Source organism: Podarcis raffonei, chromosome 8 (assembly GCF_027172205.1).
Source record: "Podarcis raffonei isolate rPodRaf1 chromosome 8, rPodRaf1.pri, whole genome shotgun sequence".
In the NCBI taxonomy this organism is placed as follows: domain Eukaryota; kingdom Metazoa; phylum Chordata; class Lepidosauria; order Squamata; family Lacertidae; genus Podarcis; species Podarcis raffonei.
Window position 1 is genome coordinate 82,147,688 of NC_070609.1, and position 26,819 is coordinate 82,174,506.

The window sequence follows — 26,819 nt, forward strand, 5'->3', positions numbered from 1 at the left end:
GCCGCCACCCCCTAAAGCCAAGACACAGCCCCCCATAGAGGGGTTAACTCACGCTCCAGCCATCCTCTACGGATTCCCTCCTCCGAGGAGGGGGCAGCCCGGGGCTCCCCGGGAGGGCTTGCCACTCGGCCATCAGCCTTCCTCCTTCTCCTGCTGCTGCTTCGTGGGTCTCGGGTTCAGATCCTGCCCACACCCGGCCCGGGGCGCTGGAGGCTCTGTGCCTCTGCCGCGGGATGGGCAGCTTCCATGGCGAAAGCTCCCTTCCGCCTCCTTGGTCGCAGGAGCCCGGCGGGGAGAGGAGGGAAGCCAGCTCTGCAAGCCTTCCAGGGGTTATCCCCTGCCCGCCTGGCGGATCTGCTGGGATCTGCTGCGCTGTGTGTACTCTTTGGGCGTGGAGCCAGGTGCTGCCGGAGGAGAGGCAGGTCCCTGCAGCCGGATGCAACCCTTCCCGGGTGTGTGTGTGCGCGCGCGTGTGTGTAAGAGAGATGGGGGAGGGAGGCAGCGAGGGAAGCTGGCTGGCTGGGGCCTGGACCACTGGGGTCGCCATGGCAACTGGCCTACACTTGAGGGGGATGAATGGGAGGAGAGAGGGAGTCTGGAAGGTGGAGGGGAGGCGCGTCGCTGCTAGGATTCCCCTCGCCCCCAAACAGGAAAAAAGAGCTTCTCTCTCCAGGACTCACATCTGGAGAAGGCAAAGTTTCACAGCAGCGAAGAAGAGGGCGGAGGAGAAGGAAGCGAGGAGGATCTCCCATCATTTCTCAAAATTTATCATTTGGCATTGAGAAATTGTTTTATTTAAATGCTTATAGTTTGGGGGTCTTTTGTTCCATTCAGAAGTATTATTATTGTTATTATTAATTTATTTGCTTTTTCAAATCAAAGTTTTACAATCGCGTATACAACATACAACATAAAAACAAGATTCCAAGGCATCTGCTTGGATTTCCCTTCTCCCCTTTGTGGGTCCTATTATTAAGTCCTTTCTTCCTGCATCTTTTATAATAATCCAAACCTTTACATCTCCATCATGTCCAAAATTCACCATTAATCTACAAGTGTTATTCCAATGCTACTAACGATTTTAACTGTTTGCAGTGGTTTTTAAGATAAATCATAAATTCCCCCCATTCCTTATTAAAATTTCAGTCTTTCTGATTTCTGATTCTTCCAGTCACTTTAGCCATTTCGGCATAATCCATCAACTTAATCTGCCATTCTTCTCTGGTAGGGTCTTTATCTTCTTTCCATTAAGATAAATTCAACAATGTAAATAAGTTTTGATGGATGCAATAATGGAAAAGCGATTGGTTGGGACTTTATTTTCTTTCCATGCTTGTAAGCTGCAAATGCATAATTCTGTGTGTTTATATGTTGTTGTTGTTGTTTTGTGTGTCTGTGTATAAACACACACAAACATATAAAACAAGGCAAAGCTTGGCCTAAAGGCCTAAAATTACAATAAGGTTGGGTCCCCTTTCCAACTCTACAACTGTGTTTTAAGGAAAGGCTGCTGTGTTCTTATTGTATTTTTGAATAAGTCTGATATATGTTTGTGTGCTTTGATTTTATTAGGTTTGGATTGCTTTCTAATGCGTGTCTTTGCCCCATGTTTTAAGCTGTTTCTATTTTATCGGTAATAATGGTGCAATTCTATGATTCTTCAAGGTACAGACTTTCATTCTCTCTTAAGGAATCCAAGATCTCTCAGATACCCAGGACACACGGACACACACACACACACACACACACACACACGTGGCACAGCCTCCAGCCATAACTCTGTGAAAGCAGAACTGAGGAAATAATAATAACCTCTCCTTCTCTCGCCTTCCCCTCGCCCCCAACCACCTCGTCTGTATTTGCAATTAAGGCCATCAAAGCAAGTTAATTAGAGAGAATTAAGAGTGCTCTTTTAACCAGTTAATTGATCCTTTAATTGATATGGGGAAAGTGAGGACAGCAGATCCTCAATAGACTCTCAGGTCCTTGAGGCCTCATGGAGGTCTCATGAGGATAGCCCAAGACCACCCCCTCCCTCTCTCATTTCCCCCTCTTCTCAGAGTGGAGTTGATTCTCTCACACACCAGGGCCAGAATCTCTTTCAAATCTCGGGATTCTTAAGCCCGGCACAAATGGAGCCATGATGGGCATGGCCCTCTGAGCATGTGCCAAGTGCCTCCCTCACCACCAGCAAGCAAAGCCGCCCTCCAGAGACAAACATAGGAAGGTGTTTTGTTCACAGTCGGATCTTCCAATGCAATATTGCCTTAAATACTAGGAGTCTTCCATCTTTCTTTGAGCCCAAACAAACATGCATTTGAGGACCCATTTCTTAAATCTTCTGTTTCACAGAGATGTTGGTGTCGTGCCAGTGCTGATTAGGCCAATGCCCAGTGGCAGGTCTTGCCCCGCACCAGCAATGGCTCTCCAGGGATTCGGGCAGGAGATGCTGCCAGCGGGGACTGAACCTGGGGCCTTCCTTCTGTAGGCCCAGCAGGGGCTCCAGCATGCAGCTGCGGTCCTTCCCTTAAAAAATGAATCAAGATCCCAGTCCTCATGGTTCTGAAGGGCTGGTTTAAGCAGGAAGCTGCCTTAGACTGAGACAGGAGACTGGTCCATCTAGCTCAGTGCTGCCTACACGGACCGGCAGCAAAGGCTCTCCAAGATTTCAAGTTGGGGAGTCTCTCCCTGGGGATTGAGCCTTCTGCATGCCAAGCAGCTGCTCTAAGCTCTCCCCAGCTTGGAACAAAGGCAAGCTGGGTTCTAAGGAAACACAGATTCAAATCCTGGGGAAGGTGTACGGAGTGTTAAGGGAACATACCAAGTGAGGGGCAAGAGGGGCTCATCCACTGGAGAAGGAAAACTCTGACCCTAAACCTCTGCTAGCCCAGAGATGGAAAGAGGACAAAGTCCTGACCAGAGGAGAATGGCGGATCAAGTTGATGGATTATGCCGAAATGGCAAAAATGAACGGAAGAATCAGAAATCGGGAAGACCGAAATTTTAAAAAGGAATGGGGGAAATCTATGATTTATCTTAAAAACCACTGTAAACAGTTATAATCGTTAGTAGCATTGGAATAACACTTGCAGATTAATGGTGAATTTTGGATATAATGGAGATATAAAAGATTTGGATTATTATGAAAGATGCAGGAGGAAATGATTCATAATAGGACCCATAAAGGGGAGGAGGCAAGTCTGGGAGATTCTGTGAAATCTTGTTTTTATGTTGTACGCTGTGTGTTTGTGATTGTAAAATTTTAATTTGAAAAGCCAAATAAAGAAATCTATAAAAATAATAAATAATAAAATAAACCTCTGCTGCCTTATGCAATATATTTGAGAGAAAAGAAGGCTCGGGAGTAAATCTCGCACAAATCTGAAGTGGGGTTCCTAAGGTGGTTGGATGGCGCCTTGTACACCTCCTCCCAGCGACTCCTGCTGCCAGGATGGTACCAAACATATTGCTCTGCTTTCTTTTGCAACCCATCAGCAAGTCCTGTCGTCTGGGCAGCCCAGTACCTCCAAACACACTGCCCAGGCTTGTGCCCTGGGGAAGTCACTTCACTAAGGCGGCAGGGGCTGGGGCTGGGATTCCTCCCTGCATTTCTGCTGGTGGTTTTCACATAAGCCTATTCCCCCCCCCCCAGCCCCCCACTCTCCCAGAGGAGGAAGGTAGAGGGGGGCAGGAGATTCCAGGCGGGCACTTCCTTTGCCGAAGGACTCTGCTCCATTGACATTGGCAGCCGCTCTCGGAGCCCCAAACAAGGAGCCCTTTCACCTCTCTGTGTGCCTCATTTGCATCTCAGAGGCGGGAGGGAGGAAGGGAGAAGAGAAGCAAGCCTTTGGGTCTGTGCAGAGGCTGCCTCCTGCTCCTGCTCCTCTTCCTTGCAGGGATGGAGCACTGACTGAACAGCACTCTCTCCCCATTTCAAAAAGGAGGGAAACTGAGTCTAAAACAGGGGTAGGCAACCTAAGGCCTGTGGGCCAAATGCGGCCCAATCACCTTCTAAATCTGGCCTGCGGACAGTCCAGGAATCAGTGTGTTTTTAGATGAGTTGTTTAGTTGTTTAATCGTGTCCGGCTCTTCATGACCCCATGGACCAGAGCACGCCAGGCACTCCTGTCTTCCACTGCCTCCCACAGTTTGGTCAAACTCATGCTGGTAGCTTCGAGAACACTGTCCAACCATCTCGTCCTCTGTCGTCCCCTTCTCCTTGTGCCCTCCATCTTTCCCAACATCTGGGTCTTTTCGAGGGAGTCTTTCCAGGGAGTCGCCTGGAGATTAAATGACACGGGGAGGGGAGAACCATCTACTCCACGTTGAGTTCCTTGGAGAAAAATGGTGAGGTATCAGAGCAGTCACGAAATTAAAAGACGCCTGCTTCTTGGGAGGAAAGCAATGACAAACCTAGACAGCATCTTAAAAAGCAGAGACACCACCTTGCCAACAAAGGTCCGTATAGTTAAAGCCATGGTTTTTCCAGTAGTGATGTATGGAAGTGAGAGCTGGACCATAAAGAAGGCTGATCGCCGAAGAATTGATGCTTTTGAATTATGGTGCTGGAGGAGACTCTTGAGAGTCCCATGGACTGCAAAAAGATCAAACCTCTCCATTCTGAAGGAAATCAGCCCTGAGTGCTCACTGGAAGGACAGATCCTGAAGCTGAGGCTCCAATGCTTTGGCCACCTCATGAGAAGAGAAGACTCCCTGGAAAAGACCCTGAGGTTGGGAAAGATGGAGGGCACAAGGAGAAGGGGACGACAGAGGACGAGATGGTTGGATAGTGTTCTCGAAGCTACCAGCATGAGTAGGATATGGTTTTTATTTAAAATGCATCTCTTGGGTCGCTCCATGCACCGTGTCCATGGACAACCTCGGAGGACGGGGCTGAAAGGGTGGAGTGGGAGAGATGGCCTCTTCCATGGTCAGAGCCACCATTCAGCTGGCCATGAGCAAGAGGAAGATTCAGGCCACTAGAGCCGCCCTTACACTGACCCCATCTGCTGTACAGAAGATAAAACAACTGCTTAAAGACAAACCTGACCATGCAGGCGTTAAAGTTGGTGTCCGTACAAGAGGCTGTAATGGGCTTTCTTATACACTAGAATACACAAAATCAAAGGGGGACTCTGATGAGGAAGTAGTACAGGATGGTGTTAAGAGTGTTTATCGAAAAGAAAGCGCAACTCACACTTCTAGGAACTGAAATGGACTATATAGAAGACAAACTGTCCATTGAATTTGTTTTCAATAACCCAAACATCAAAGGAACATGTGGTTGTGGAGAAAGCTTTAACATTTAAAACATCAGGATTGTCACTTTTAAGACCACAAAACTGGTTTCTGAAGTAATCACTCAGTGTGTGCATTTTCACAGCTTTAGGCTTTGTAATATGCAGCTGCCTTTCCAGCAGAATAAAAGTACTGTGTTTTTTAAAAATAAAAAAATGCACCTCTGGGTTATTTGTGGGGCCTGCCTGGTGTTTTCACATGAGTAGAATGTGTGCTTTTATTTAAAATGCATCTCAGGGTTATTTGTGGGGTGTAGGAATTCGTTCATCCCCCCCCCAATAGTCTGGCCCACCACATGGTCTGAGGGACAGTGGACCGGCCCATGGCTGAAAAGGGTTGCAGGCCCCTGGTCTAAAACAAGGATTTGGAGATGGACGTCAGAAGCAACAGCCTCTGCAGGCAGGCAGGCCCTGAAGTGGTACACCCTCTGACACACACACACTCCGGTTTTTAAAATTATAATTTGGGTTTATCAAAAAGAAGACATGCCACACGAATCTCATTTCTTTTTTTGATGGAGTTACAAGCTTGGTGGATCAGGGGAATGCAGTGGACATAGTGTATCTTGATTTCAGTAAGGCATTTGACAAAGTCCCCCATGGTATTATTGCAGAGAAGCTGGTAAAATATGGACCGGGTGAGATAAATATTAGGTGGGTTTGTAGCTGGTTGACTGACTGAACACAAAGAGTACTCATTAATGGTTCCTCGTCATCCTGGGGAAAAAGTTAGCAGACTTCTGTCCTGGGCCCGTTGTTGTTCAACGTCTTTAGAAATGACTTGGATGAAGGAACTGAGGGGATGCTCATCAAATTTTCAGATGACACCAAACGGGGAGGGGTAGCCAATGCCTCTGAAGACAGAATTGGGATTATTCAAAATGAAATTCAAAATGAATTTCAATAGGGACAAATGTAAGGTTCTGCTCTTCAGCAAGAAGAACCAGATGCACAAATGTAAGATGGGGAAAAATTACTAGTAGAACATGTGAAAAAGATTTAGTGGACCACACGCTTAACATGAGGCAACTGTGTGATGCAGCAGCAAAAAAGGTGAATGCTATTCTAGGCTGCATCAACAAAAGTCTAGTGTCCAGATCAAGGGAAGTAATAGTACCTCTCTTTTCTGCCTTTGTCAGATCACACCTAGAATACTGTGTGCAGTTCTGGGTGCCACAATTTAAGAAGGATGTTGACAAGCTGGAACATGTGCAGAGGAGGGCTACTAGGGTGATTAAGGGTCTAGAAGCCAAGCCTTATGAGGAACGGCTGAAGGAGCTAGGTATGTTTAGCCTGGAAAAGAGGTGAATGAGAGGAGATATGATAGCCACCTTCAAATATCTGAAGGGTTGTCAAATGGAAGATGGAGCAAGCTTGTTTTCTCCTGCTCTGGAGGGTAGGATTCGAACCCATGGCTTCTAGTCACCTTTATCAAGATCACTGGAGGAGGTCAGTGATTCTTTTGAGCAGGGCTGGTTGGAGGGTTTCCTGCTCTGGAGGGTAGACTCGAACCCATGGCTTCAAGTTACAAGAAAGGAGATCCCGACAAAGCATCAGGAGGAACTTTCTGACAGTCAGAGCCGTTTGACAGTGGAACAGTCTCCCTCGGGAGATAATGGACTATTCTTCCTTGGAGATTTTTAAGCAGAGGTCGGATGGCCATCTGCCATGGCTGCTTTAGTTGAGATTCCTGCATTGCAGGGGGATGGACTAGATGACCCTTGGGGTCCCTTCCAACTATATGATTCTATGAATTTCCTGCTCTGCACTCCCCACCACCCTTGAAGGATAAATGCCAAGCGCATGGAAGAAAAGATGCTAAGAACATCAGAGGAACCTGCTGGATCAGGCCAACGGCCCATCTGGTCCAGCTTCATGTTTTCACGGGGGCCAAACCCTGCGAATTGCCCAAACCCGCAAGCAGGACCTTGAGGGCAACAGGAACAGTCGTTCCTTCTGCAGTTCCCAGCAAGTTTTGCTCAGAAGCATCAGTACCTCCCAGTAGCCACTGACAGCCTTACGTGGGTTTGGGCAATTCTCTGGGACGCCGGTGGCGCTGTGGTCTAAACCACAGAGCCTAGAGCTTGTCGATCAGAAGGTTGGCGGTTCGAATCCCCGCGACGGGGTGAGCTCCCGTTGCTCGGTCCCTGCTCCTGCCCACCTAGCAGTTCGAAAGCACATCAAAGTGCAAGTAGATAAATAGGTACCGCTCCAGCGGGAAGGTAAACGGCGTTTCCGTGCGCTGCTCTGGTTTGCCAGAAGCGGCTTTGTCATGCTGGCCACATGACCCGGAAGCTGTACACCGGCTCCCTCGGCCTATAGAGCGAGATGAGCGTTGCAACCCCAGAGTCGTCCACAAATGGACCTAATGGTCAGGGGTACCTTTACCTTTACTGGGTTTGGCAGCCATCCAGTCTGTGCTGTGTGCAGAAACCCCTTTCTTTCTCAACCCCAAACAGTTTCACGGGATGCCCACCAGCTCATTTACCTCGAACAACGGAGGAGGGACGGTGCCCATCGCTGCCAGGCAGCAAGGCGGCCAAGCAGGAATCCTGCCCCAAATGCCAAAGTGGCCCCTTGCTGGGCCAAGGGCACCGCCTCCTCCTCCTCCTCCTCCTCAGGAGCCCTAATGATTCAGGCTCTCCTCACCCCAGAGACCTGCGGGGGCGCCTCCGTTGCCATGGGGACCACCCACAAGCTGGAGCTATGCATCACACACGCGGGCGGGGGGGGGGAGTTGTGCATGGAGGACGACTCAAAGCATTGCAAGCCTCAGGAAGCAGTGAGCCCCTTCCCCCACCTGCCTGGTAACAAGACCCCCAACTTGGGGAGTGAGCTGGATGTGGTGGGCATGAACTGCAGGTCTTGGGCCACAGGGAGGTTAGGCTGGCCTCAACCAGAGCCAGGGTTTTTTCGGCCGTGGCCCCCATCTGGTGGAACACTCTGTCACAAGAGACTAGGGCCCTGCGGGACTTGACATCTTTCCGCAGGGCCTGCAAGACAGAGCTGTTCCGCCAGGCCTTTGGTTTGGACTCAGTCTGACCCCCTCCTTTGGTAATCCTCACAGAATTCTAGCCCAATGGTTGCCATTAATTTGATTTGAACTGATTTTATAATGAAGTGATTGAGGTTGAATCCTGACAAGGCAGAAGAACTATTTTTGGGGGACAGGGGGCGGGCGGGTGTGGGGGATTCCCTGGTCCTGAATGGGGTAACTGTGCCCCTGAAGGACCAGGTGCGCAGCCTGGGAGTCATTTTGGACTCACAGCTGTCCATGGAGGCGCAGGTCAATTCTGTGTCCAGGGCAGCTGTTTATCAGCTCAACCTGATATGCAGGCTGAGACCCTACCTGCCCGCAGACTGTCTCACCAGAGTGGTGCATGCTCTAGTTATCTCCCGCTTGGACTACTGCAATGTGCTCTACGTGGGGCTACCTTTGAAGCTCACCTGGAAACTGCAATTAATCCAGAATGTGGCAGCTAGACTGGTGACTGGGAGTGGCCGCCGAGACCACATAACACCAGTCCTGAGAGATCTGCATTGCCTCCCAGTACGTTTCCGAGCAGAATTCAAAGTGTTAGTGCTGACCTTTAAAGCCCTAAATGACCTCGGTCCAGTATACCTGAAGGAGCGTCTCCACCCCAATTGTTCAGAGCGGACACTGAGATCCAGCGCCGAGGGCCTTTTGGCGGTTCCCTCATTGTGAGAAGTGAGGTTGCAGGAAACCGGGCAGAGGGCCTTCTCGGTGGTGGCACCCACCCTGTGTAAACCCTCCCTTCAGATGTGAAGGAAATAAGCAGCTATCCTATCTTTAAAAAACATCTGAAGGCAGCCCTGTTTAGGGAAGTTTTTAATATTTAATGCTGTACTGTTTTTAACACTTGATTGGGAGCTGCCCAGAGTGGCTGGGGAAACTCAGCCAGATGGGCGGGGTATAAATAAATTATTATTATTATTATTATTATTATTATTATTATTATTATTATTCTGTATTATTTTACTGTTGTTAGCCACTCTGAGTCCAGCTTTGGCTGGGGAGGGTGGGATATAAATAAAATAATAATAATAATAATAATAATAATAATAATAATAATAATAATGCAACCAGAGGCAGGTGGAGTTGGCAGGCTCCTTCTCCAGGTTGCCTTGCTGGGTGAGACACACAGGTTTGGTCTCCCTTGACATTACTCACCTTTGTGGAGAAGGGAGCTTGCTTTGGGTTGCTTCGTAACCAGAAGCCGCTCGGTGCCCACCTACAGCACTCCAGGTCTTCTGCCCACAAAATAATGCAAGATTCTAGTCCTCATGGATTTGAGTCAAGGGCTGATCGTCATACTTAGGGGCCTGATACAGAGTCAGACCACCTAGCTCTGTATTGCCTACACGGACTGGCAGCAGAAAGACTGGAGATTTTGCCAGGGAATGGCACCTGGGGCCTTCTGTGCTGACTGGCAAGTGATGCAGCTGGGGGTTGGGCTAGATGACAGAACCAGCCATCTTCCTGCCCCACAGTTTGAGGGCAGGGCAGAGGCTTTAAATAAAGCCCATCTGCTCCTTGCAGTTTGTTGCCTAAGCGGCAGGTTGGTGGCAGAGAACAAGACGCACTGGCAGCCCTGCAGGGGTGTTGTGTCGCAGCTGGGCAGCGAAGGGGCTGCGAGAGGCTACTCTTGGGCACTTTTGCCGAGCCGGTGAAATAATAAAATAAAATAAAATAAAATAAAATAAAATAAAATAAAATAAAATAAAATAAAATAAAATAAAATAAAATAATAATAATTTATTTATACCCTGCCCATATGGCCGCGTTTCCCCAGCCACTCTGGGCGGCTTCCAACAGAACACTAAAATACAGTAACCTATTAAACATTAAAAGCGTCCCTAAACAGCGCTGCCTTCAGATGTCTTTTAAAGATAAGATAGCTGCTTATTTCCTACACATTTGAATGGTACGGTGTTCCACAGGGCGGGCGCCACTACCGAGAAGGCCCTCTGTCTGGTTCCCTGTAACCTTACTTCTCGCAATGAGGGAACCGCCAGAAGGCCCTCAGCACTGGACCTCAGTGTCTGGGCAGAACGATGGGGGTGGAGATGCTCCTTCAGGTATACTGGACCGAGGCCGTTGGCTATGTTGGCAGAGCACAAGACTCTTAATCTCTGGGTCGCAGTTTCAAGCACCACATCGGGGGGAAAAGGAGATTCCTGCATTACAGGGGGTTGGACTAGATGAAGCTCAGATGTCCCTCCCCACTCTACAATTCCCCCCGAAAGTGAAAAGTGATGGGGACTCTTACCTTGGGGTGGCGGAGAGCAGCGTGAGGGAGGTTGGCGCCAAGAGAAGGCAGTTCTAAGGGGCCGCTGAAGGAGAAGCTGGCTGGCCCATCACTGTGTTTGCTGGGGAAAAAGAGAAAGTCCTGTTAGAAGAGGGGACAGAGTCCAGGAGCCCAAGGGTCGCAGGTTCGAGTTCAGCAGAGATGGAAAACGTCCAGGCCGTCCGGAGCGGATCTGAATGTGGAGGCGACCCTTTCACCCAGCTGGACTATTGGTTCCTCTAGCCCAGTATTGCCCGCAATGACTGGCAGCAGCTTCAGACAAGGAGTCTCTTCCCCAGAGATTGAACCCGGAACCTTCTAGAAGCAAAGGCACACGAGCTTCCGTCCTCTAAAAATAAAATAAGATCCCAGTCCTCATGGTTCTGAATCAAGGGCTGATTTGAATAGAAACCTAGGAAGCTGCCTTCTATCCAGTCAAACCATTGGGCCCATCCAGCCCCGTACTGTCTGCACTGACTGGCAGCAGCGGCTCTCCAGAGTCTCAGGTAGGGAGCCCTACCTGGAGATGCTGCCGGCAGGGATTGAACCCGGAACCTTCTGCATGCCAAGCAGGGGCTCTTCCACTGAGCGAGGGCCCTTCTCTTAAAACACAGGAAGGTGCCTTCTACCAAGACATTGGCTTCATCTGCCTCAATATTTCTACACTGGCTGGCAGCTGCTCACCAGGGTTAAAACCTTTAATAATAATAATAATAAATTTTATTTATTATTTATTTATACGCCAAGACCGGGCTTAGGGCGGCTAAAAACCAATAATAAAAACAAATTGATTAAAATACAACTTAAAAAACAAGATTAAAATACAACATTAAAACATTAAAATGCAGCCTCATCACAGGAGGAGAAAGGAAAAAGAAATAGGGGGAGGGAATCAAACTGATTCTAAGCCAAAGGCCAGGTGGAACAACTCTGTCTTACAGGCCCTGTGGAAAGAAATCAGATCCTGCAGGGCCCTGGTCTCATGAGACAGAGCATTCCACCAGGCCGGAGCCACTGTTGAGAAGGCCCTGCTCTGGTTGAGGCTAATCTGACTTCCTTAGGGCCCGGGACCTCAAGGGTGCTGCTATATATTGACCTTAAGGTCCTCCGGGGGGCATACTGGGAGAGGCGATCCCGTAGATACGAGGGTCCTAGGCTGTGAAGGGCTTTAAAGGTCAAAAGCAGCACCTTCAATCTGACCCTGTACTCCACCGGGAGCCAGTGCAGCTGGAAAAGCACTGGGTGAATATGCTCCCATGGCAGAGACCCCGTGAGGAGCCTCGCTGCAGCATTCTGCACCCGCTGGAGTTTCTGGGACAGCTTCAAGGGCAGCCCCACGTAGAGCGAATTACAGTAGTCAAGCCTGGAGGTGACCGTCTCATGGATCGCTGTGGCCAGGTCGGGGCGGGAAAGGTAAGGGACCAACTGCTTGATGCGGCGAAGGTGGAAAAATGTCGCCTCGGCTGTTGCTGTAACCTGCGCCTCCATGGAAAGGGAGGCGTCAAGGATTACACCCAAACTCTTTGAAGCTTCCTGGCTCCTAAAAGCGGGGACCGTACAGTGGTACCTCAGGTTAAGTACTTAATTCGTTCCAGGGGTCTGTTCTTAACCTGAAACTGTTCTTAACCTGAAGCACCACTTTAGCTAATGGGGCCTCCTGCTGCTGCCGCGCCGCCGGAGCACGATTTCTGTTCTCATCCTGAAGCAAAGTTCTTAACCCGAGGTACTATTTCTGGGTTAGCGGAGTCTGTAACCTGAAGCATACGTAACCTGAAGCGTATGTAACCCGAGGTACCACTGTAATCATAGAATTGCGACAGTCATAGTTGAAAGGATCCCAAGGGTCATGCAGCCCAACCCTTTGCAATTCAATCGTCCCAATTGGTGAATCACCTTTCCCCTTCACTGAGACATTGGCCTTTGTTTTTTCTATTTTTCTCATCCTGGCTATAAAGGTGAATCAGGAGCTTTGTGGGCCACCTAGGACAGCTTCCAATATTTGGAAACGGAAGAGGGGAAAAGGAACCATTCAACGAACCCCACCTCACTGACCGTTGGGCAAACAGGTGATTCCCAGAATCCTTTGCTGCTGCAGCAGCAGCAGCTGCTTTGGAACCTGCCTGCAGCTGGAGCAAAGGATTATGGGAAGAGATGGAAAGAGTGAAGGAGGGTTCACAGGGGTTTGGCAGAAGGCACTCTGCATGTGCTCGGCCAGTGCTGCCATTGCCAGGTCAGACATTCCCGGCTTTGAAACATGAAACAGCCTCTTGATGTGGAGTTTGACGAGGTCTTAGATCAGTGCTGGGGGGGGGGGGTCAGATGTTGGAGGACCCCCTCCCGCATTGTACAGCAGCCATCCTAGCCAATGGTTAGGGACATCCAGGGCATCCAGCAACATCTGGAGGGACACAGATGTGACCCCAACCAAGGTTTAACCCTTTGCGAGGTCCAAACCAAAGAAGAACAGCAACTTAAGTTGACAGAATATGCACAACTTGCAAACTTAACGTACACAACAAGAGAAGGAGAAGAGCATACGTTAAAAGAAGATTGGAAAACTTTTATGGGATATATGGGAAATAATGGTATACAGCTGAAAACGCTGGCAACGTTAAGATAAATTCTTTTTTAAAAAAATAAATAAATATTTATTTGGTTTTTCAGATTAAAGTTTTACAATCACATACCCAACATACAACATAGAAACAAAATGCCAAAGATTCTCCTGAACTTCCCTCCTCCTCTTTGTGGGTCCTATATTTCCTCTTCATCTTTTATGATCATCCAAATCCATTGTGTCCAAAATTCACCATTAAACTGCAAGTGTTATTCCAATTCCAATTCAGCTGCCTACAATGGTTTTTTAGATTATAAATTTTCATTCCTTATTAAAATTTTGATCTTCCTGATTTCTGATTCTTCCAGTCATTTTAGCCATTTCAGCATAATCCATCAACTTAATCTGCCTTCATCTCTGGGAGGGACTTTATCTTCTTTCCATTAAGATAAATTCAACAGTGTAAATAAGTTTTGATGGATGCAATAATGGAAAAGCGATTGGTATAGTTTTTGTAAAATATGCAGGGATTTAAGACATGTAAAATGAACCATGGAAAGAGAAGGGAAGTCACTGATAATTTAAGGATGTAAAATGAGTATTTGAAATTGTAAAACAGAAAATTTAATAAAAATCGTAACAGGTAAAGGTAAAGGGACCCCTGACCATTAGGTCCAGTCGTGACCGACTCTGGGGTTGCGGCGCTCATCTCGCTTTATTGGCCAAGGGAGCCGGCGTACAGCTTCCGGGTCATGTGGCCAGCATGACTAAGCTGCTTCTGGCGAACTAGAGCAGCGCACGGAAACACCATTTACCTTCCTGCGGGAGCGGTGCCTATTTATCTACTTGCACTTTGACGTGCTTTCGAACTGCTAGGTTGGCAGGAGCAGGGACCGAGCAACGGGAGCTCACCCTGTCGCGGGGATTCGAACCACCAACCTTCTGATCGGCAAGTCCTAGGCTCTGTGGTTTAACCCACAGCGCCACCCGCGTCCCCCCAAAAAATCATAATAGTAAAAAAAAAAAATCAGAATAGTAAAGGTTTAAATCTTTAGAATTGGAGAGGGTTGGACTAGATGACCCTCGAGGCCCCTTCCAAATCTACGATTTTGTGACATATCTAAGAAGCACTTGGAGTTCTAAAAAACACACATCTCACCTCAACTGGTTTTCTGTTAATTGGATTTTCATCAGAGATTCCTAACTGGGAAAGGGACGCCACCCAGTGGCACCATTAAACATCAAGCAACAGTGAAATTCAAAGTTCAGGCTGCATGCCATAGAACAGGGGTCAGCAAACTTTTTCAGCAGGGGGCCGGTCCACTGTCCCTCAGACCTTGTGGGGGACCAGACTATATTTTGGGGGGCAAAATGAATGAATTCCTATGCCCCACAAATAACCCAGAGATGCATTTTAAATAAAAGGACACATTCTACTCATGTAAAAACACACTGATTTCCAGACCTGGATTTAGAAGGCGATTGGGCCGGATCCCGCCCCTAGGCCTTAGATTGCCTACCCGTGCCATAGATGGGTACAAAATGTACAAAACTACTAGTTCAAATATATGTTGGAAGTGTAAGGAAAAGGAGGAGACATTTTATCATATGTGGTGGTGTAATTAATTTTGGGGGGAATTGATATACAACGAACTGAAGAAAATGTTCCAATTAACATTTGTTAAAAAACCTAAAGCATTTTTGTTATGGATTGTAGGGAAAGACCTGCCAAGGAAATTGAAAACTATCTTTATGTATGTGATAATGGCGGCAAGAGTCTTAATAGAACAAGGATGAAAGAATGAGGAAATCCCGACTAAAGAACTATGGCAAGAGAAATCGATGGACTACGCAGAATTGGCAAAATTGACACACAAACTACATGACAAGGATAACTGTGATTTTAAAGATGAATGGGAACCCTTTACAAAGTATTTAAAGAAACAACAAAATGAACTGGACTCCTTGGCAGGCTTTGAATAAACATTCACAAACTTTTTATTGATAATAATCAGCTAAATAGTTTGAGGATCTATACAACTTTGTAACATGCAGAAAACAGCATTCTCAGAGAAACCAAAGACTGGAACTGAGGGAAGCCGGGGGGGGGTTGTGTGTGGGGGAAATGGGGGGGGGAAATAAGGATGATATGTTTTTGGATAATATGTTTTGTCTTAATTTTGAATAAAAAAAAATAGAAAAAAAACATTTTCTCTCTCTCTCTTCCTCCCTCCCTCCCTCCCTCCCTCCCTCCCTCCGAAGCTCAGGATTCAACCTCGGTGCCCACATGGCCAGGGGTAGGCCGGCTGAAGCCTGAGAGGCCCCTGGCATTGCAGCAGCAGCAGCAACCATGGCCTACGTGGCAGAGAAAGGCAGAAGAGGGACCCAAGATGCTGCTTCAAGAGTTTCCATGGCAACGGGATGCTGGGGAGAGAGGGACAAGGAGGAGGCGGCTCAAGTAATTGATTGGCAATTACCATAGGGTAATCGGGTAATTATGGTGACAAATCGTGCTCTGAACTCCAGCCTCCCGCACAGAGGAGGGAGGAGGCGAATATGAATCCTCTCTCCTGGCAACCCAGGCTCTCCTTGTGCCCACCAGAGGGAGCCCTCGAACCGCCGCTCCCTCCAAAGGCTCTGGGTGCCTGCTGCTCCTGTCGTCCACCACCAGGGCCGGCCCTACCCTGAGGCAGAGGCCTCGGGCGTCAGAGACCAAGGGGCAGGCAGTAGGCACCGTTACATAAGCCAACCTACAGGTCTCGGGTGTTGCCAGCATCTGACACATCCCAAAACCCTATGCTGGCACAGAAGCAGCCACCATTGTCCTGTCCCAGTTATGTGAGATCAGAGTTTTGTCCACATATTAATAATAATAATAATAATTGGCTCCCAGTACGTTTCCGAGCACAATTCAAAGTGTTGGTGCTGACCTTTAAAGCCCTAAACGGCCTCGGTCCAGTATATCTGAAGGAGCGTCTCCTCCCCCATCGTTCTGCCCGGACACTGAGATCCAGTGCCGAGGGCCTTCTGGCGGTTCCCTCACTGCGAGAAGCCAAGTTACAGGGAACCAGGCAGAGGGCCTTCTCAGTAGTGGCGCCCGCCCTGTGGAACGCCCTCCCACCAGATGTCAAAGCGATAAACATCTACCTGACATTCAGAAGACATCTGAAGGCAGCCCTGTTTAGGGAAGATTTTAATATGTGACATTTTAGTGTATTTTTCATCTTTGTTGGAAGCCGCCCAGAGTGGCTGGGGAAACCCAGCCAGATGGGCGGGGTACAAATAATAAATAATAATAATAATAATAATAATAATAATATCATCCAAGGTATCACTGTCCTCACAGTGGCCAACCAGCTGTCCATTCTGGGAAGCTCCCAAGCAAGAGCCATCTCTCATTCTCAATCACCATTCTAAGGTAGACTGATTCTGTCCATGGAGGCTCCATTTGGGAATCAAAAGGAAACTAAGATCCTGCTGGATCAGTCCACTGGCCCATCTTGCCTGGCCGCCTGTTCTCACAATGCCCCAAAGGGAAGGAGCCCACAAGCAGCGCTGAACGCAACGGTCACACTCCCAGCTTCTGATTTCCAGCGACATTCACTGCCTCTGGCAACAGCCATTCTGACTCACCGATAGCTTCCTCCTGCACGAATTTGACTGTTATTGATTTAGAGTCCTGTTGTTATTATTATTATTGCGATCTTTTGTTAAAATCATTTCAGCGAAGGCAGAAATTTATTTGTGTGCGGCTCCAGCCAGGCTGCCTGCCTCTTTTGCTCCCGGGAGGCCTCGATCTCACCAGCTGGGCTTCTCCCCTCCTCCTGGGGGCTGCTGACTCCCCCAGCATCAAATCCCCGCTCTGTTTTTGCAAAACAGGAGACCTGCCTGCCCTGCATATGCAGGATATGCAGATGAGCTTGACAGGGGAGCCTTGTTTGTTTGCTCACGCTGTCAGGGTGGCAGAGTGACAACCAGAGCAAAGGGGTGTCCTTGAGAAAAACAACAATTTTTCTTTTTTAAACTGCCTCCTGGGTTTCTGCCTTCAGGTCCATCATGGGGCCGTCTTCTCCCAAAGAATCATGCACCGCAGAGGGGGAGGCAGTCAAGCCCCTTTCCCTTTTCTCCTTTCACTCAGGCACTCAGCATCCTCAGATCAAAACAGATCCTGGCACACTGGGTTGCTGCCCCTGTTGCTTTAATTCCTGAAAATGGCTGAGTAATTGCAGAGGTGACCCTCTGGGTCCCTTCCAAGCATGTGGCTTCCCACAAAGGATGCTGGGAACTGTAGTTTATCATACACCCCCCCAAGAGCTGCAGCGTCCGGTTTCCTCAGCAAGCTACAGTTCCCAAGAGTCTTCTGGGAGCGAAAGTCTTGTGCTTTCAATGTACACACGGCCCCAGTCTGTGTGAGCTTGTCACCCAGTCCCAGAGCAACAGAACCAAAGAATCATGGAATCAGAAGGGAACCCATCTAAGTCCAGGGGTTCCCAAACTGTTTTTGGACTATGATTCCCACCATCCCTGGCCACTAGGGATGATGGGAGTTGTAGTCCAAAAACAGCCAGAGACCCGAGTATGGGGAACCCTGATCTCGTCCAACCCCCTGCAATGCAGGAATCACAGCTTAAAGGCTTGACTGCAAGCGAAAGGTTATCTGCATGTGCTCAGGAACACTCTGCTGTGACATCATGTGATTTAAGCCTCATGGTGACACACACACACACACTGAAGATTCAGTCCCCGAGGAGAGGGAAAGGCAGTTTTGCCTCGCCTTGAGCCAGGCTCCTGCCCCATAACCTTGCTTCCCCACTCCAGAGCTCATGCAGGCCCAGTGCAACTCCTTCCCAAGGCTACAAAAAGTTTCTGCATAGCAAAGGCACCTCTTGAACCCACAGCCTCTCTTATCTTGGGGGGGGAGTGTACGTTCATTGGGAAAACACCTTCAGAGTTAAACCTGCTGGCCAGGTGACCCGGAACTCTGACAATGCCTGCATCTCTGGGCAGCAAGAGTTTTGAGTTGGGAAGGTTATTAATTTTGCTCATCGCTTCCCACAGTCGATGGAGGCTTCAGTTCAATTTGCATTAGAAAGGAAATAAAATTTAATCGGGTCATAATTAAAACAATACAACACAGAACAAATATATACATGCTACTGTGTTCATCCAAAAAACTACATTGACAGTGGGCTGTGTTAACTGCACTCAGAGTAGACCCACTGAAATTAATGAACATGATTTTCTTTAGGTCCATTCACTTCAAGGGGTCTAGCCCAAGCGTTTAGCTGGAGACAACCCTGTGTTTAAATTTGTTTTTTGACTATTGGGTCCATCTACTCACAGCTGCCAACCAGGTGCCCCCAAGCAAAAACCCACAAGCAGGATTTGAACGCAAGGCCACTCTCCCCCGCTGGGGTTCCCAGCAACCGTGAAGGCAGAGAACAGCCATCGTGGCTAGTAGCCATCAATAGCTCTCTCCTCCATGAATCGCTCTAATCCTCTCTTTAAAAAATTTTTTTTATTCCTGCATTGCATCCCTTCCAACAATTCCATGATTCTATATTAATAAAACTGAAGGTGAAATGAGATCTTAAATGGTGGTGGAGATTTGAAGATGAAGAAGAAATCCACAGGATGGAGGAGAAAATGAACTTAGGGGTGGGAAATGTGTTTCTAAACCATCACAAAGTCTCCCCTCCCCTGGAAAGACCAACAAGTAAAAGGCCTGATGCAGACACAGCAAATTTCGATTTGCATTAAATAAAACTCACTCACTCAAATTTCATGCAAATTTGGAGCTAATTCTGCAAAGGCCGTGAACAGTGACCAGGCATGCTCCCTGGAAGACATGAGAGAGAGAGAGAGAGAGAGAGAGAGAGAGAGAGAGAGATCCTGGAGGGGGAATTATAATTTGCAAGGAAGATGTTGGATGCAGAGAAGCAGAGAGATGGATGCATTTAGTTACAGCTGGTGACAGGAGTGAAAGAGAAGCAGCAAGACACAGCCCTTCAAGGAAGCTGGGACGGTTTATATTTATCCCTTCTCTCCCTGTCTTTCTCTCTCTCTCTCTCTCTGAACCAGAGCATTCCATCTGTAGGCGCACAGAGCCTTTGGTGCACAGAGGCTGGGGCGAATCAGGTTCCTGCTCACACTGGCCAACGAGAGGCCTATGGGAAGCCTGCAAGCAGGATTCGAACTCAAAAGCAACACTCCCCTCCTGCAGTTTCCAGCAACTGATAATCGGAAGCCTTGCTGCCTCTCTCTGACTGTGGCGACAGAGCCAAGTTTGCAGCGGCCAAAAGGCCCGCACTCCAGAGACGCTTGTGTCGGCCGAGGATGTTGTTGTTTAGTCGTTTGGTCGTGTCCAACTCTTCGTGACCCCATGCACCAGAGCACGCCAGGCACTCCTGTCTTGCACTGCCTCCTGCAGTCTGGTCAAACTCATGCTGGTAGCTTCGAGAACACTGTCCCACCATCTCCTCCTCTGTCGTCCCCTTCTCCTTCTGCCCTCCATCTTTCCCAGCATCAGGGTCTTTTCCAGGGAGTCTTCTCTTCTCATGAGGTGGCCAAAGTATTGGAGCCTCAGCTTCAGGATCTGTCCTTCCAGTGAGCACTCAGGGCTGATTTCCTTAAGAATGGAGAGGTTTGATCTTCTTGCAGTCCATGGGACTCTCAAGAGTCTCCTCCAGCACCATAATTCAAAAGCATCAATTCTTTGGCGTTCAGCCTTTTTTATAGTCCAGCTCTCACTTCCATACATCACTACTGGGAAAACCATAGTTTTAAATATACGGACCTTTGTCTCTGCTTTTTTTTTAAGATGCTGAGGATAAACACCGGACCTTTGTCGGCAAGGTGATGTCTCTGCTTTTTAAGAAGCTGAGGATAAACACCGGCAACTCCACAAAAGCTTCGGCGGCTGCAAAATCTCTTCCGGCTCCTGAAAAACACTACCTGCAGTAACCACAAGAGGCCACCAGGTGGCGTCCCTCCACCCCAAACCTGAAGGTTGGAGGAAAGAATTCTAAAACGTCAACAGCAATTGCTCAGCCAAAAGCAAAACAAAACCAGGACCCTCCGGCATTAACAGCCAGGCTGCTCTGCCTCTCATGCTCCGGGTTGATGCTTCTCCCAAGGTGCAGTTATCATGGTTGGAACCAAGCTCTGAGAAGCACAGCAGCCTTCTGGCCAGCCTGCAACACACTGGACTGCAGCTCCGAGCAGCCAGCATTGGCCGTGTGCTCCCAGGCTCCCTGCCTTCGCCTTACCCAGGGACAGGGGAGTGGAGAGGGACCAATCCCCCCCCCCCACAGGATTGCAGGATGTGCGTTGTAGTGCACAGCTCCCTTTGGAGAAGGCCCTTCCCTTTCGGACAGAACCTCTATCATGACCGGCTGGAAAGCAAACCTTTTGGAAAAGCAAGACGGTTAACAGCTTATTTATTAATCAATCAACAGCCCTCCCCCCTCATTTAGTGCATTTATATTGAACTGAAATTGAAATACTTTATTGTCACTTGTACAACTTGTATACAGTGAGATTACACGAGCACCCCCCACTCAGCTCTCTTAGTCTTAATTCCCCTCGTTTACTGTATTATATCACACGTTCCTTCCTCCAAGGGACGTGGGTGGCGCTGTGGGTTAAACCACAGAGCCTAGGACTTGCTGATCAGAAGGTCAGCGGTTCGAATCCCGACGGGGAGGTTGCTCGGTCCCTGTTCCTGCCCACCTAGAAGTTTGAAAGCACATCAAAGTACAAGTAGATAAATAGATACTGCTCTGGCAAGAAGGTAAACGGCGTTTCCGTGCGCTGCTCCGGTTCACCAGAAGCGGCTTAGTCCTGCTGGCCACATGACCTGGAAGCTGTACGCCGGCTCCCTCGGCCAATAAAGCGAGATGAGCGAGATGAGCACTGCAACCCCAGAGTCGGCCATGACTGGAGCTCAAGACAGTGTTCGTGGCTCTCCTCCTCTTCATTCCCACAACAACCCTGTTGGGAATCAGCTGAGAGGCAATGATCGGGCTGAGAGGCACGGCTGAGCAGGGATTTGAACCCTGGTCTCTCCCAGGTCATCATCCAACACTATAGCACAAAGGTAAGGGACACCTAGACAGTTAAGCCCAGTCAAAGGTGACTATGGGGTAGCGATGCTCATCTCGCTATCAGGCCGAGGGAGCCGGCATTTGTCCACAGACAGCTTTCTGGGTCATGTGGCCAGCAAGACTAAACCACTTCTGGCGCAACCGGACACCGTGACAGAAACCAGAACGCCATTTACCTTCCCGCCACAGAGGTACCTATCTATCTACTTGCACTTTGACGTGCTTTGGAACTGCTAGGTTGGCAGGAGCAGGGACCAAGCAACGGGAGCTCACCCCGTCACGGGGATTCGAACCGCCGACCTTCTGATCGGCAAGCCCAAGAGGCTCGGTGGTTTAGACCACAACGCCACCCTCCAACATACTAACCACTATGCCACACTGACTCTCCTTAAAGGCTCACCACTGGGGTTGACAGGTCAGGAGCACCCCAGACCCTGGGATTTCAGGGCTGAGACCTGGGGCAGCCCCTGGTGACGCCATTGGGGGGGGGGCTGTGGGAGGTGGTTAATTGGGAGAGAGGAAGGGAAGAGGGCAGTGATGTCACAGGCCCCAAGGAGGTCAACGCCCCCCTGGAGATGGAGGTTAATTAGGGGGAGAGGGAAGGCAGGTCCCACTTTCTATCACATCACTTCTGTTCCTCTTCAAGTCTGGGATCCTGAAATTTGAATTCTGGAAATTTGGTCATATCTCCACCACCATACAACCGCTGGAGCTTGACCATTTGTTCACACAAGCCTTTTTCATATTCCGGACCGACATCAACAGGGCCACCAGTTTACTGGCTCCTTGTGTTATATTCTCTGATCTTGTCCGAAGAGGGTTTCTTGCACAGGACTAAGTTCCTTTGACTTATTAAAAGCAATGGCCGGGAAAGCCGACATTTCTATGCAAGTGGAAGGAGATTGCGGAACGGAAAACAAGAAGAAAATCTGGAGAGCTGTTGGAGAATCATGATGTATTTGTAGAAATTTCAGCTCCTTGCTTCCTGTCCTTGCTCCTCCACCAGAACAGAGGGAGAATAGGAGAATTCATTTTGAGATGAAGGGAGCTAGCCAAACTGCCCATGAGTTGTGCCCTCCTGCACCAATTTATGCAAAAACCACCTTTGGCACAAGGTTCAGAGTTGGTGATAAACACACACACACACACCCACACCCCACATCTCAAGACACAGACACGGAAGATGTTCTGGGCACTAGAAACATACCCTCCAGGAGTTACCTAAAAGGATCTTGGAAGTGCAGTAGATGGGAAGCAGTGATGCTTAATGGGCTCCGTCAGAACATCTCAAATCCAGGCCTGGAGCCTTCTTGCACAATTCCTACTTTCTTCAGAAAATCATGCTTTGTGTGTTTGTGTATCTGTGTGAGAGGGGGGGCGGGGGCGGGAAATGACTACAGATCTTGTATAATTACCATCATCATTTGCCCACAGCGGAAGGGGGGGGGAACAGTTCTTGGCAAACGTTACCCAGAAACTAGGGTAAAGTCCATTCTTCTCTTCGAGGCAGATAGATAGATATATCTATCATCTGCTTAATGCCAGGAGCAGATTTCTCCCTTACTGAAGGGCAAAGGGGCACTGCGTTGGCACTGCTGGCATATGGAGAGGTAGTGCTGTATAGTGGGAAGAGAGGGTTGGGCTGGGACATGGGAGACACCCCGGTTCAAATCCCCTGCTAGGCTGTGAGGGCCTGGTGGGTGGCCTGGGGCCTGGCAGAGTCACTCAGCCTAACCTTCCTTGCAAGGTTCTTGTGAGATTAAAGCGGGGAAATGGGGAGGAGAGAATCATGCACATCGCACCGAGTTTCTTGGGAGAAAAAGTTAATGGAATGATAAAGAAGTAACTTCTCCAGAAGAACAGACCACAGCTTGGGCCCCCTCTGAAGGGGTGTCTCCTGGCGTGTGTTCTTAAGAGAGGCAGCGGTGGTGTATTGGTTAGAGCAGGAGTCAGCAAACTTTTTCAGCAGGGGGCCGGTCCACTGTCCCTCAGACCTTGTGGGGGGCCAGACTATATTTTGAAGGGGAAAAAATTGTGAACGAATTCCTATGTCCCACAAATAACCCAGAGATGCATTTTCAATAAAAGCACACATTCTGCTCATGTAAAAACACCAGGCAGGCCCCACAAATAACCCAGAGATGCATTTTCAATAAAATGCTCGTGTTACATGAGCTCATTCTGCTCATGTAAAAACACGCTGATTCCTGGACCGTCCGCAGGCCGGATTGAGAAGGTGATTGGGCCAGATCCGGGCCCAGGGCCTTAGTTTGCCTACCCATGGGTTAGAGTGTTGGACTACGGCATGGGAGAGATCAGGGTTCAAGTCCCCATCCAGCCACACAGCTGGGTGTGTCCTTGGGAGCCAGTCACTCAGCCTAACCTGCCTCGCAGGCTTGTCGTGTAAATAAGTAGGGAGGAAGGTAAGCATGCCTTGAGCTTCTCGGAGGAAAGGCGGGATAAAAAATACAACAAATAAATAAACAAGGCTTTATCCTGAGTTCCAAAATCTCCAGATCCTTATTGCCCAATTAGTGTTATTCCCATATTATTCCCAAGTTAGTGCTTTTATGCTGGGAAAGAGGTTGAGAGCATCTCGTGGCTGGGTGCATTTGCAGCATATGTGCCTGCATGATTTGGGGTTGGGGTAAAAATGTATTATCAGCTGCAGAGCCAGGCCCTGCACTGAGGAAGGGCCATGCCCCAGCGGCAGAACACCTGCTTGGCATGCAGAAGGCCCCAAGTTCAATCCCCAATAGCAGCAGCTCCAGGAAAGGGCTGGGAAGAGACTCCACATCGGAAACCTCCAAGAGCTGCTGCTGCTGCTGCTGTTGCCAGCCAGTGTCTTAACTCAGTCCCTATCGGCCAGGGATGATGATGGCAGTTCTGAGTCCAGCAGCAACTGGAAAGTGCCAGGTTCCCCGTCTCTACCTTAAAAGAAGGCAGAGTTGTGATGGAGAGAGAGAGGGACAGTGAAGGCAAGTGATGGTCAAGTTCAGCACAGGGAAACCTGCTGGTTCCCAGAGGTTCCTGGACTCTTTTAACTCCCATCAGCCTCAGCGGCCAGGCATGACAGATTTGGAGCCCAACATCATTTTGCCTCCCACTATTGCTGTATGCTACCAGTGTCGAAGCAATGATTCTTCAACATCAACTTTGTTGGACTAGTCATTTTTAGGGAAGCTTTAAAAGTTAAAAAGCATTAAAAGTTTAGAGAAGCTTTTAATGTTTAATCGGTTATTGTATTTTAGTGTTTTGTTAGAAGCCACCCAAAGCGGCTGCGGAAACCCAGCAAGATGGGCGGGGTATAAATATTATTATTATTATTATTATTATTATTATTATTATTATTATTATTATCTTGTGAGGGTGCCTGATTATCATCTTTCAAAGCAACTACTCTATTCCCAATTTAAACATGGAAAGTGTAATGCTGGTGGTCAACAAAAGAGGTTTAAAGACTCTCTCAAGGCAAATTTTAAAAAAGTAGGATAAACACCGACAACTGGGGAACACTGGCCTGCGACCGTTCCAACTGGAGAACAGCCTTTACCAAAGGTGTTGTGGGCTTTGAAGATGCTCAAACTCAGGACAAAAGGGAGAAACGTGTTAAGAGGAAGGCATGCTTCGCAAACGCTCACCGTGATCAACTCCTGCCTGGAAACCTCTGTCCCCACTGTGGAAGGACGTGTGGATCCAGAATTGGCCTCCACGGTCACTTAGGGACTCAGTGTTAAAACCATGTTCATGGAAGACAATCTTCCTTGGCTACGAGGGATCGCAGAAGAAGAAGAAGAAGAAGAAGAAGAAGAAGAAGAAGAAGAAGAAGAAGAAGAAGAAGAAGAAGAAGAAGACCTCAGTCCCATCTTGCAACAGAGCAAGTCCACCCCACAAAAACTTAGTCCCAAGAGGTTTTTGTTTTTTAAGTGTGTGCATGAACACACAGCACCTTTCAAACATTTGTGAAGCCAAGAGTAAGTCAAAACACAGCTTCTCCACCCCTTGCTATCATTACTGCAGCCAACTCATCCGTCTGCTGGCTAAATATTATAGCATCTTAGGAGCAGCGCCTAATGCCTAATGAAGAGATCCATTTCCCCCGATTAAAGAACTGATAAGAGATTTCCTCGCTTGGGTGGAAATCGCTTCTCAGGAGCCAGGAGCCTGGAGAGAGGCAGTGAGGAGGGGGTCGCTGTCCCCTCCATCAGCAGCCCAGAACCGCTCCCCCCGCCTGAGGACACCCAAATGATCCATTTATGGTCAACAAAGACATCTTTTAAATTTATCAGATGCTATCACTGTCTCCACTCTCACAACCCCAGACAAAAAGATCTGAGAGGCTAAAAACGTATGTGCCCAGTTGATGAAAATGGTAATAATAATAATAATAATAATAATAATAATAATAATAATAATAATTGTTTTGCTGCTGCAGTTATGCAGTTATGCAGGCTGCCCAATAACCTCCATTCTCTGGAAACCTCACGATAAAAAGTGGGGAAGAGTAACAAGCCACGTTAAGGAGCGAGACCAAAGCAAACAGCATAAAAAACTCCAGCAGATGGAGAGCTGCTACACTTCCAAAACTAAGGACTACTTATTGATTGATTGATTGATACACCGGCTTTTTCTGCAAGGAACTAGAGGCGGTGTACGTGGCTGAACTCATCACCATTTTATCCACACAAGAACCCTGAGAGGTAGGTCAGGCTGAGATACAGTGAGTGGCCTCACCACTAGGGCTGAACATCCCAGGCCACAGGTTTTCAGGGCCCAGACATGCGACCTGGGGGCAGCCCCTGGTGATGTCGTGGGGGACGGACTACGGGATAAATCCTTGCGTTAAGAGAAATCCTTGACATTTGCAAGTACCTGCATCTTTTCGAATTATATTCCCGCGGTTCTGGGAGATAAGGGCTGGGCAACGGAAGTGTTGGGGCTGCAAGTCCTTCTGGTGGCCCCAAGACTTTTGCCTTGAACCTGGAAGGACAAAACAGCCAACCTCTCTCACCTCACAGTAATAATAATAATTTATTATTTGTACCCCGCCCATCTGGCTGGGTTTCCCCAGCCACTCTGGGCTGCTCCCACAAAGACCAAAAATACACTAATATGTTATACATTAAAAACTTCCCTGAACAGGGCTGCCTTAAGATGTCTTCTGAATGTCAGGTAGTTGTTTATCGCTTTGACATCTGCTGGAAGGGCGTTCCACAGGGCGGGCGCCACTACCGAGAAGGCCCTCTGCCTGGTTCCATGTAGCTTTGCTTCTCGCAATGAGGGAACTGCCAGAAGGCCCTCGGCGCTGGACCTCAGTGTCCGGGCAGAACGATGGGGGTGGAGACGCTCCTTCACGTATACTGGGCCGAGGCCGTTTAGGGCTTTAAAGGTCAACACCAACACTTTAAATTGTGCTCGGAATTGTGCCCATAGATCAAAGAGGCTTGCTTCCCTTCCTGCGTCTGAACCCATTTCTTACAGATGGCCATTTATTTTGAACGCCTATCTGGACTTTTCGCAAGGCAATATGTATCGATTTATATGTTTGCTC

General features: G+C 48.5%; 1 protein-coding gene and 1 pseudogene across 7 annotated transcripts in view; one reads left to right on the forward strand and one right to left on the reverse strand.

Annotated features, from left to right (window-relative positions):
- The window catches only part of RAP1GAP (RAP1 GTPase activating protein), a 103,659-nt gene that overhangs the window by 45,313 nt on the left and 31,527 nt on the right, over positions 1–26,819 (reverse strand). For 6 of the 7 annotated variants that reach the window (XM_053401189.1, XM_053401188.1, XM_053401185.1 and 3 more), the window contains exon 3: positions 10,589–10,688. Coding sequence is in view for 5 of the 7 variants with exons in the window: in XM_053401185.1 (XP_053257160.1) it covers positions 10,589–10,688 (100 nt within the window). In the remaining 2 variants the exon portion in view is untranslated. Of the gene's footprint in view, positions 1–52; positions 461–10,588; positions 10,689–26,819 lie in introns of those variants that run through there. The other variant, XM_053401186.1, reaches the window with a different exon arrangement.
- LOC128419913 (iron-sulfur cluster assembly 1 homolog, mitochondrial-like) lies at positions 4,875–5,389 on the forward strand (annotated as a pseudogene).